Consider the following 12,722-nt stretch of genomic DNA (forward strand, 5'->3'; position numbering starts at 1 on the left):
GGAGAGGGCGTGCCCCGTGGGCGGTCCCATCCTGGGGAGTGTCCGCGTGTGGCCAATCGGCGTTTTATACGTCAGGTGTGTGGGCGGGGTTACCTATCAACCCCCCCCCCCCTACACACACACACACACTGACACACACTGTCCTTCCTCAGCTGCAACACGCTTTTGTTTAAACTCAGTCAGACGGTGAGTCCTGCAGAGTTGCGCTTTTTTTTTTTTTTTTTAATCTTGACAGATGTTCACAAGATGCTGATGTCAAATAAAGTCAACGATGTACTTTTTTTTTTTTTTTTTTTAAATCCTGACTCCCATTTGGGGATGTTGATTTTTGGTTGATTTTTCATTTTAATTTTTCAAGTTTATTTATTTTATTTTTGTGAAGCACTTCGGCTGTGTGAAGTTTCTCAAACCGGTACAAGGTGTCGTGACCGACGCAGCTGGAAACCTGGAGAAAGAAGGAGCCCTGGCAGGGGGGGGACTTCGTCTGATGGCTGCCATGAACCGCAGCTAGACGCTTTACCTGCTCGGTGACGGTGAAGGGCTCAGGCGGCTCATGCTTCCTTCCGCCGGGTGATCTATGGAGAGGCTTCCCCGCTGGCTCTCGCTCAGCCCCCGGACTCACCTTCGGCTGAGACTCCGCCGTGAACGTTGAACCGAACCGAACCGAACCGACCTGGATAGTAGAAAACGACTCACTTAACCTCATTTGAATGCCTTTGCAAGGAGTTTGCTGGTTTCTGTGCTGCAGGCAGGGCTTCAGTTTGCTCGGACGGGACTATGGGGAGAAAGAGGAGGAAGAGTCTTTTGAATTGCGCAACAAGGAGGACTTGACTCCCAATGGACGGGTAAAAAAAAAAAAAAAAAAACAACTCTCCACCTGCACCACACGGATACTCTCCTTCATGCATTTATATAAGATACAAATCATAGATGGCATGTAGTGACTGTAGAAAAGCTGCCCCTTTGCACTTTGCACCTTAAAACATTTCATTTAAAAAAAAAAATGTCCTGAGCTTTCTGAGCTCAGTTTACGTTTTGTGCAAACAGAGTTGGCTGCAGTTCTTTTTCAGGAGAAAAGCTAATTTTTTTTTTTTTTTTTTTGGGGGGGGGGGATAAATTTGGATTGGAACGCCAAGGCAGGATAAGAAATGCAGCTTTCCCATATTTTGAAGTATTAAGTCAGTGTTGACATGTTATCTGTGGTCACCATCAGTTTGTTCAATTCCAGCTTCACACAAATGCAGGGGACTAAATATGCTACTGCTCACCACTTTGATCTGAGGCTTGTGTTTAGAGGCTTGGGCAACATTGAGCAATATCCCTCATGCACACTACTGAATTACCCAGCTTTTTTTTTTTTTTTTTTTTTTTTTTTTTTTAACTTTTTTACTAACAACCTTCACAAGAAAATCCTAAATCTGACCTTCCTCTCAAAGAGCCCTTTGAAGCAGACCATAACGTCTTTACAATGAAGATTTCCAACAACAACAACAAAAAAAAAGTTTGTCTGCACAACCTTAGAAAGACATGCACAAACACACAGACACAGACGCACAACTGTGATGCAAGCAACCCAGTGTGCTGAACTGGTTGTGTGTGTTTGGCCTCTGTCCGCTCAATTGCAAATAAGACTGTGGCCTTGTCTCCTCTGTAATGTTTGTCATCTGATCAGGCACAAAGAGTTCAGCATTGTCCACCGACTTCTGAGGGGACATTGTTGCCTTGAATTGAGGTAGCCTCCTTCTGTGTGACCCAATGTACAGTTTCTTGTAGAAATCTCATGTGTCAGACTCAGAGTCATTTTCATCCGCCTCGGCCTCTGTGCTTTACCTTCAAGACCATGCATGTGAAGGTATAGCATGACCTGAAGCCACAACTTTCATATCCTGCTTTTCTATTTATTGGGCCTTTTGTCTGGTTGCAGCCAACCAGCGCTACCTCACAGCGATTTGCATGAAAACGTTGGGAGCAGATAAGTTTTCCACAGTTACCCAGTTATTGCCTTTTAACACTAGTCTTAACAGTACCATCGACAGCCAGATAAGAGCAACATCTGTTTCCGTGTGGTATCCAGAGAGGTTTTGTTGTGTAGCGCGGTTCTTCTTGGTAAACATCCCTGCTTCAGTCATATTGTACCATCTGCCTGACCATCGGTGGTGAGAGGAACCCGACTGTGCTCCGTATCCACAATCAATACGAGATCAAAGTGACATGTCCCAAAGGAGAGGCCTGGCGGCTTTTTAAAAGGAGACGCGGCGATCTCCCTTTTCTGTAACATTCCCTTATCTCTCTCTGAAATCCAACCAAAAGACAGAATTGTGTTCCTCTGAGTGGATTCAATTTATCTGCAATTTAATTAATTTTAAATTAACCTGCTCTCTGACATGGGCATAACTAAAATATTGCGTTCTGGCCAATCTTTAAAGTACAACAGACAAAGGGCGACCGGGGTTGCCAGATTTGATTGATAAACACCTTAACTCCAATCAAACCCAAGAACCCACCCAATTTTCAATAAAGGGCTGCAAATTCTTAAGTTGCGTGAGCAAAGATTAAAAGTGCCGAGTTACGATGAGTGGAAATGACATTTAGTTTGTGTTTGCCATTAGTTACCAGTCGTTGCATGTTGAGCCAAGCCTACTGCTGTCTCAGTCACAGTAATTACAGAAGAGGAAGTGCTAATTTATTGGACCATAGCCTGACCGCTTGCCCATGGAAATTGCCCAAACCCTACAAGAAATTATCACACAAGAATAATACTTCAAAGATGGCTGTCTTTTTCTGTATTTCAGTGCAAGCGTTTTGCTCATAATGCTTTTTGTTTGCTCTCTCTCCCCCTTAGTTGCATCATTGATTAGAGTCTCGGTTCTATTGATTTTTGAGCTCATAAATATTCATAAATATGAGCGAACTTGTCCTGAACCATAAAAACAACGTTTAATATGAGTTGCATAAATTACTTTGTAGCCCAGTCTGTCTGCATATATCATGTCCTGTCGTAAGTTTATCTAAAAAGTTCTTAATGGGAGGAACCACTTTATTGATTGATGTAACCATCAGCGTTTCACAAGAGGACCAAAAGCAGCAGACAACCATTCAGATGCTTTGTTTTTTTTGTCATAGTAAATGAACTCAGGTCTTCCAATGTTATTGATTATTGATCCACTGATGCATCCAGGTCATCAATCCGCTTCCACAAATCCTATTTCCCCTTGAGATGTGTCACCGGTTTATGCTGGGTATTGTAACTCTGCGTCAATAGTTCATGCTGACCCAATAATGAAGACCACAGTGGAGCTAAACCAATACCATCAGCTGAGCCGCTCTTAGTCAGTGCAGTTTGTTATGCTCCTCAGAACCCTTCTCCTTTCGAATACACAGACCTGCCAGATATTGTTCAGAGAGGAGAATTGGAAGGTTGAAGATCTGCAATCAGCTGCTTTCCAGCAATGTGGCTGTAGCTGCTAGTTCTGGGTTGGTCCTGGTTTGCTGGTTTGGAGTTGGTTTAAACTGAATCAGATCTGTTTTATTTTTGCACTGGATTGAGAAACTGGTGATCCTGGCTTTGGGAGCTGTTGGAATGTAAATATTTTGAAGATGTTGATTTCGACTTATTCCAATTCTTTAAAAATGTCAGAGACAAAGTTTTGGTTTGTCCTTTGGTTATGAGGATCCTGCCCTCATTGTTTTTGGACTAAGAGCTGGTTTGGTTTAGGTGTCTCTTTAGTTTAGGAACCATCTCAAAATCGGTTGTTGAGCTGTCTTGCTGGAAAACGGATCAAATGATCCCTGGGGGAAGCCACTTCATGGCTGTGCTCCATCATTTAGTCATCACAAGTTTCATCCTGAGCTTGACAGGCCGCAATTTCAGGCAGCAGGTCAGACCTCCCGGGGTGTATATATATATATATATATGTGTGTGTTTTTTTTTTTTTTTTTTTTTTTTTTTTTTTGGGGGGGGGGGCTTTGTAAGACTGGAATACTCTGCCTTTAGTAGGACTCTATCCAGCTCCTGCCAGGGATGACCACAGCAACCCACAGGTCTGCTGGAGACTCCCTCGCTTAAGACATCCAAAACCTTCACCGCAATCACCAGAGTTGTTTTACAACGCTCTGCCAGAGGATGCCATGATGTGTAGCATCCACAGCACCAGAGCCATAAGCAACACATTGTTTCTTTCCAGGACTGTTCTCACTGAGGTTGGAATCATGAGTCAGTGCTGACGCTTGCGTAGGCTTGGCCCTTAAAGAGCACAGTGCGATGTCAAAAACCCTTTCCCCTGTATGTTTACAGTCCTCATTCAATCTAACTGCTCTCCAACAGCTGCCCAAACAGTCACACTGAGCTGAATGCCTCCAGTGTTGGGACAGCAAGGCACTAATTTTAGGACAGGACATCCGTCATTCTCTCTTCCCTCCATTTTTCCACTGAAACTTTATTCAACTTTTATGTAATGTGAGGTCACGATTACCAATAAACTCCCTCCACAAAAGTGTTTTGACCTGTGTGTATCGTGGCGCTGCATTGCACCCTGCCACCAGGAAAAACAGGTACAGTCCTGCAATACGAAGAGTGGATCCCATTAACTGTCACTGCTTCCCTCTGTCTTCAGAGGTGTCACGGTACGCTGGTTTATATTTGGTTTCCGTTGCGTCTCTGCCTCACCACCTCCAGGCCACACATCTGGTCTTCAGGCCGACACTGGCTGAGCCCAAGCATTTCCTCCTGGTTACTCAGCCTCCCAGGAGAGCTGAAGGGAGAGAGAGAGAGAGCGAGAGAGTAGACAGAGGGAAAGCGAGAGCGGAAGTCAGCCATGGAACGAACACATCACGGCATCTTTCCCTTTTTCCTCCATGCTCTGTTCTAGTCTGGAGTGATTCATCCTCTGCCTGTCCAAAGGGAGTGCTTTTGCCAGGGCTCTACATCGCACGCTATCCCTGTTCCTCATCCCGCAGCCCATTAACTCCATTGAAAAGCTATTTTTTTGTAAATTGGCACGTTTTGTGGAGAAATACCCCCAAAATATACCAATTTGATCAACCTGACCCATTAGTTTATTGATCATTTGATTAGTTTATATAATGGATTTAGACTTTTTCAGTTGTTGATGTGATTAGTGTTGATTTATCATTTTCAGTTATGGCTATCTGTCTGAATTTTCCTCTCTGGGCCTGTTGGCATGGATGTATCATTTATAGTTAACAGGCAGTGGAAGGGAATTATCATACACGCTCTTCCATTCATAAGTCCCTGCTGCTGTTCGCTTATTCTTCGCCCTCTAGTTTGACATTTACAGCACCTCTCCCTTAGTTAAACATTAATCACATCTCATTATCCAAACCCTCATCTTTTCCTCATTTGCTCTAGAGTCCATCTGTCTTGTAAATATAGCACAGATTCTGCACCAGGCCATAAATTTGTAGTTCATGGTCCCTTTGTTAGTTTTGAGCCATCCAAAAAGAAGCAGTCAACTGTTTTTACAGAGCATGGGCTATACTTAGGCTAGTTTGCCCAGTAGTAAAGTGTGGTTTGTGAACTGTGAGGGGCCCAGAGCTGACCTGGATAGTGTTTCAGGTAGGCCACCCCCCCCCCCGCCGAAGCCACAGGCTGGGGTTCACAGGGACAACAAGTCAGACCACGGGGACACAGTGCTGCCCTGCGCACTAGATTGCACACAGACGGGCTCTGATGTATGATGGGGGGGGGTTCAAAAGTCAGATTTGGAACCTAAAGGCTGAATATCTGTGAAAGGAAACATCCTCTCCCATCCTCTGCTTAACAGGGGAGTCCCAGAATGAAAAGTTCATTGTTCCACCCATGAAATTTGATTTAACATGTCTGCCAATGGTAGCCCCAGCTGTACTCAGGAGAAGCACTTACTCCAATTTCCGTACAAACCAAGACGGAATGTGATTTGATATTAGTTACTGGCTATCAGTCAGGCGAATCTATCTAATTTTTATGATAGCTGTATGAAGCTAGCATGCATCAGCGTGCAATTATCGTAATGTTGCACTTGCTTTCATCAACCTAATAGCAATTAACCCTCAACGTATAAATCAATAAACACATGCATAGAAAAACTGTTAGAAGTGCAAGTCTCCTCGAGCAGGTTTTATTTTTAGGTTAACAACCTTTGCAGAGAAATGACTGATCTGGATAAAAGCATTTTGAGGTTTGCGAGCAGCTACAGCACAAAAGATTTCTCTGTTCCTTGCTCCGATATTAAATGAGGCTGTTTTGCATGCCATATTTCTCCCCACTAGCTCACCCCTTCACAAGTGAGAGCCAAGCATTACAGGAACAGAGCAGCTATGTGCTGGGACTGCCAGGAATGGCTGCATGCTGTACTGTAACATGGCCACTGCAGGCAAACCATGGAGAGACTTCTCCAACCTGTGGACTAGTTCTAAGGACAGACTACTGTTTGTGTTTGTCGTAATATTGTCTGTTTAACCTATTCTCTCTCTTGTGTTGACAGAGTCCAGCTGAGGTGACTGTTTCTCAACCAACTTGCACAGCCAATGGAACAAATGGGTAAGGAAAGAGAGAAAAAAGACCCCCCCCCCCCCCACCCCGAGCCAAAAAACTTTTAGGAAGTAGTAGTTCCCTCTTTTGCTCATACACTTCCCCTGAATTCTGGGGATTTCTGTAGTTATCCTCCAGCAGGCACATGTGTAAGTCCAGGCCAATCACTTGATTTTTCACTTCCTCTGTAGTGTATGGTATCTCATGGGGCTCTCCTTATGTGCCTAACCTCATAATCATAACCACACGCATACTCACATGTGCAAGAGGCACAGACTCACATGAATATTGGCAAAGGATCTCATATGTGCAGTGCAATGGTACATTCATTGCTCAGGGAAAATACCAATATCAGTTTTCACTCAGTAACCTCTTGACATTTAGACTTTTTCCATCCAAACGTGGACATAATGTTCAACAAATCCAGTCGCTTTTTGAGTTTGAAAGCTGTACGTTCAAACTGCCAGTTGAAAGCAAGTGCTCTTCGGCCTTGAATTATTGAAATGATCATGTGCTTTACAAGAGAACATTAGTGACAATGAAAAATGAGAGATTCATGGATATCTTGATCCAGACAATTAATGCAGGGCTGTGATCTCAGACAGTGATGTAGGCTCTGCTCCGGTCTATCGCTGCTATCATGCCCTTATCAACACCACCAATCCTCGATCTCCACTGTAAATCTGCCGACTCAGTCAGTGTGTCACAAAGCTCTACTTGTACGAGAATAACACACTGCAAATGAATAGGAGACGGTCAGACGCAGCTCTCAACAAGAAGAATTCTGCTTCAGGAAGTAGGCTGGTGAGCTCAAGCTGAGATATTTCACTGCGTGCCGTCTCTTGAAAGCTAGAGAAAAGAAGGAAGGAAAGTTAGGAGTGAGGTAGGCTAAGTGGACTCGGTGACTCACTCCTACCTCAGCAGCACTCCCAAAAGAGGTGTGCCTCGGATGTGTGTGTGTTTGAATGTCTATGTCTCATTTGCAATCTGCTGGAGGTGGCCTTAGGTCAAATGGCATAACTACTGGTTAAGAAGGAGTCTGTTAAGAGCCTGGCTGTAATCATCACACAGTGCAGAGATCAGAGAGCGCAGCGTTTGGTCGTTACCTGGCCGATGAGTGGGCACACCCAGAAGCCCAGCCGTAGACAGGAAAGGCAAAACCAGGCTCTGATAAATCACAGCGAATAGGGACATGACCATTTATCTGTGGACTCTTGTAACAGGGTGGTTTAATTTGCACTTTTATTGATTTATTGAATTGAACGTTCCAGAAGGAGACATCAATCTCCACTACTAGTTTGGGGGTGGGTGTGTGGATTTATGATTGTTCTGCTACACTGGGGTTAATATGGTGATGCTCTGATCATTTGTCATGCGCTGTTTCAGGGGTCTCTGGGTATTTCTGGCTGGTTTTCCTGTCAAAGTGTAATTATACACATATTTTGACTGGTGCTGAGTTGATTTTTCATATTTTGAGTCCGCTAACAAAATTTAAATCACACCAACAGCAGCAAGCCAAGTTCAAATCAGTAAGAGACTGGTCTAACCTGTCACTTTGATATGCAACCTTGCACGGCTCTTACATCAGAAGTTGGGCATTACCACAGTATTGAATGAAATTTACTACCAAACAGTCGAATGTGTCTTCAGTTGACTTGTGTGTAACTACACACCGCTCTGGAAAGGCTGTGAGCAAAGCATTTCCAAGGGATAGTATTATTTGATATGTCAGGGATCCTGCAACAGATTTGTTAACTTGCACCCCCCCCTCCCCCCAGGTGTTTGTGTGTGTGTGTGTGTGTGTATTCCTGCAGGCACACAGCATAAGGCCTCTCCTCTCTGTCTTCTCTGTCCATCAGTCAGCACAAAGAGCCAAAAGCTCCCTCCTGCTGTGTTCATGCTCAAATCTGTCTTACATCATCTCTATTTTTCATCCCTACTTTCCTCACTTCTGCTCATAGCCAGGGCAGGGCTCAGTACACACTGTACCAAAAGGAAAGTGGACGCTTAAGGACTTCTCCATGTCTATTTCTCACCATTTGCTCCATCTGCATTCTCATTAGCCATCCTCCCCCTCCTCCTCCTCCTCCTCCTCCTCCTTTGATGGCTTTTGACAGTCAAAAACTAGACATATTGTGGTGTGGGCTGCCAGGCAGTAATGACTCAAAGAAACCAGTGTTTGATGATGTATTTCATGTGTGTGAATACATGTGTGTGTGTGTGCGCATGAGAGAGAAAGAGAGACAGACAGAGCGTATGCATGAAACATGTGAGTGTTTGTGTGAAAAGCATAGAAGTGGGCCCCTGGTAATTGCCTGTCTGAGCGTCTGTCAGCCCGACTGTCAACCATCCAACCATCACAAACTGACCCCGTTTACAATATCAGCAAATATAGAAGGTTTTCATTCACGTCACTGAGTTTCACTATCAGGTTGACTTCATTCAGACTTAAAAAAAAGACAAAAAAAGAAAAAGAAACCTAAGTCGCTATCATGAGATTGCTTGCTGATCGACACACTCTCTTTCAGTCACAAAATGAGACTTCCTGTCTCTCTCTCACACACACACATACACATTGCCCCCACCCCACCTCCTCCTCTCTCAAAACATGACTTTTTTTCCCTCTCCTCTCTGCCTAGTCCAGAGTTTCTTGGCAGTGGTCTTGAGTAAACAGCGTATTTTTAGCTGGGAGGTCATATAGGCCCAGTCTTAATCACCACATTCCCATTTTCCCACCAGCCCAGCTCCAGCCAGAGGCCCATGCAGCCAGCCCGTGCACTGTGGGGGAGGGAATAGAGAGAGAGAGAGAGAAGGAGAGTTGGATATCCACAAAGGGAAGCTGATTATTTAGTGCTGCAGTTTCACCCGCTGTATTGATGAAAGCCGATTCAGATAATGGTCTTTATCCCCAGAAGTCTAATAAAATTTGTGTAATATGATGTATGGTCATCGCTTGCAAATGGCATATTAGCCTGGGCATCAACAAAAGCGGGCAGCTGGGCCAAGATCATTTGTTGTAATCTCTTTTCGGACCCATCTGGCCTTTTCATCCATCAGATAGAGCTCTCAACTTATTTCTGAGACACAAGGGTCATTTTTTGCAAATGTGCATGCACTTGTGATCACAAGGAGCTGCTTTGTATGCAGGGACATGTCTCTGCTGTTTTCCACCACGGTCATCAAAGCCCAGGAGCAAGGACACTAGCTTTCTAACTTTAATTAGCGTCTCAGCGTTTTGATTAGATCCCGCACTGAAATCAATTAGTCATCGCTCCAGCAGCTTCCACCAGACAGAGACTCAAAAACCAATCAGCTCATTGGGCTGCTCATACTTGCTGGAAATAAGTGTGTCACCCTGAAAGGCCCGCTGACGATATTTGCAGTGATGACCTCATTTCAGTATTTGGCTTGAGTCCGTCTCTGGCTTTGTAGAGTCGATAATGATGAATTCACAGTGTTTTTATTAAAGGAAGAACAGGAAGGCCTGCCCTTAATCTCATTTAGCTGTGTTCATGCATGGTGACTCCAAATGCTACCCTTATAGTCACGCTGTGTAGATTGTCTGAATTAGCTACCTTTCCATTCTAATTCAATTAAAGTTCCTAATCACAGTGGTACGGCGGTTAAAACTGTTGCCTCCCAGCAAGATGGTTCGATTCCCAGCCTGGGCGGTGTTTGGATGCTCTCCTGCTGCTTGGGTCTCTATATGTCATTTACACCACCCTTGCCCGACTGTCTCCAGCTTAACAAGCTGAAATAGTTGTCTTAGTGCTTTATGATATCAGATTTTACTATTTATTTTTTTTACTTTCTAGTACCTTTTGAGTCTGAGGTATTGTGTTTTCTATACTCCAAACTGACGACTCTCCCAGTTTTTATTTTTTTTTATTTTTTTCGCTAGCTCCATAAGCTTAAATAGAACTTCTCTCGCGACCAAATGCACACATACAGGTTGGAGTGGATTTACCGCTCCCTGACTCTCCTGTTGGTTTTGTTTCACCTGATAGGGCGGGACATTGGTACAAGTTCCTGCGGAATTTGCTGACCTCATGTAATATAACTTTCCACCCAACTAAACCTGAGTAGGCATCAGGCAAATGTAACTGAAGACACACGGTGTGGGTGTGAGCGATGATTAATAATGCAGTAGTGTGTTTTACAGTGTCATTTGCATTTTAAGGTGGTGTTCTGTTGTGGGTTTTAGCGATTTTGGATTGTGTTGGAATATAAAAAAAGTTGAAAATATTGTTTTAAATTTCAAAATCCTGGACTCTGTGATAGAGCCAAACTGATGATAGTCTTTTTAAGGAAAAATGCTATCTATTTGCTGGTTCATGATTTTTAGACAGGAAGCTTTTGTCCCGAAATGACTGAATATCTTTAGATTCCATCCAATATTCATATATCACCTCAGGCTCATATGTTGGATATTCCATCAAGAAAACAATACTAGCAGATAAATTGATGAAGAGAACAATATATATATATATTTTTGACTCTGCTCTGTACTGCTTGCCTGGCGATTTGGTGTGATGCCATGTGAATTTGATAAACTACGGCACATACAAACTACCACGTGAGACTCAGTGATGAATGGATGAGTCTTGAACAGTTCGTTCTCTCTTTGCAATATATATCACACAGGCTTCACACACTCCATCATATGTACACAGAGGCTAGAGGGCATTTGCACATATGCAATTTCACAGGACGTTAATATCTGCCTTAGGCTTATTAGTGAGGTTGGGTAGGGAAATATTTGTTCCTCTCCAAAACCATTTTTCTTCTTTTGCGACTTCCCCTCTGTCAGCTGATGAGGAAGCCAGCATCTTTGTCTTATTTCCTGGTCCGAGTTTTTCTCTGCAATCAGGAGACATTTTCTTTTTAACTCCCATAAACAGATAATTGTGTGGGTGCTTTCCTTTGATTTTGCCCATGCTGCACTGTTCCTCTTCGAGAAAAAGGACCAACATTTCTGTGATTCCACAAGAATGAGTGTTGTGTGAATGTGTTCTTATGAACCAACAACCTCCAAACTACCAAACAGAGCACGTACCTTGATTTTCAACACATTTCAAGCTTTAGCATTGAGCACTGGGACTTTGAAATGAGGCTCCTCCCCTGCAGTGGCTGATGTTTAGTCCTCAGGGGACAGAGAAAGAGAGACAGCAAGAGCTTGCTGTAGATGTGGTCTCGCTCTATTCTCTGTGCTGCTTAATCCCCATGTCAAATTGTTTCCTGCACTCCACAGGAAGTTGCCCGCTAAAGGCCCCTCTGTCACAGCCTCTGGTGGGGCTTCTGGAAATGTGGTGGGAGGGGATGGGGAGAGTGGTTCGGGAGAAGGACTGCTGGACAGCTGTGGAGATCCAAAAACCCCTCACTCATCAACAGTTGCTCCAAACTGTTTAGCGTGCTCTTTTCTTGATCTGTCTACCGTGTCTTGTTTTTTTTTTATTGACTGGATGGTGCTTCGCAGATATTACCGGAAAAACACACTAGAAGGCAAGAAATAATGTTAAGAAATAATTAGTCAGCGTTTGGTCCTTCTCTCTACTCTCAGGTTATTGGTGAAACATTCTCATGATGATGAGGGAAGTCCGTTGCCGTCGAGGACTTGCATGCATTAAGGTGAAAGCTGAAACATATTGTGGATGGGCAGGACAAGATTGAAGATCTGCTATCTGCTGAGTCGGCACCACTGTACCTGACCAAGCACGTTTGGGTGGATGGGGGTGTACATAATATCTTTAAACAACAAAGCCGCGCATCATTTTAGAGCCCATCTTTCTTTTGGCCATACATGGATGACCATGTCTGCCGCAAAACCTCTTCAATGAACTATAAAGTTGTTAAAGACACTTTTTTATTTCTGTGAAACTGCTCTTTGTTAAACAATATCATCAGTTCAGGCATGGCCTTGTTATAATCTCCCTACTAAATAAAGATTTAGAAACTTAGAAGTGATAGTTTTTGGATTCAAGCCAGCCAGACAATAGAATCAAATAATTGGAGGCAGTGCTCATAAACACACCTGCTCTGTACACGAAGCTTTATTTTCCACTCGAGGTGTAGTTTATCTACAATTCTTATCCCATTTTAGCTGCATGTAGACATCTGCCTGTCTGTGTCTATGTCTCCGTTATGTATCAGGGGTTATTAACAACCTCAAATAAGAGACGTCCTCGCATGTCTG

General features: G+C 43.7%; 1 protein-coding gene across 1 annotated transcript in view; it reads left to right on the forward strand.

Moving 5' to 3' along the window:
- The first annotated feature begins 287 nt into the window (after positions 1-287).
- Positions 288-12,722, forward strand: part of plekhh3 (pleckstrin homology, MyTH4 and FERM domain containing H3) — a 30,527-nt gene continuing 18,092 nt past the window's right edge. Inside the window, exons 1-2 of the mRNA XM_029507980.1 lie at positions 288-845; positions 6,483-6,538. Of these exons, the coding sequence (XP_029363840.1) occupies positions 711-845; positions 6,483-6,538 (191 nt within the window). The 5' untranslated portion in view covers positions 288-710. The remainder of the gene's footprint in view (positions 846-6,482; positions 6,539-12,722) is intronic.

This window comes from Echeneis naucrates, chromosome 8 (genome assembly GCF_900963305.1).
Source record: "Echeneis naucrates chromosome 8, fEcheNa1.1, whole genome shotgun sequence".
NCBI lineage: Eukaryota > Metazoa > Chordata > Actinopteri > Carangiformes > Echeneidae > Echeneis > Echeneis naucrates.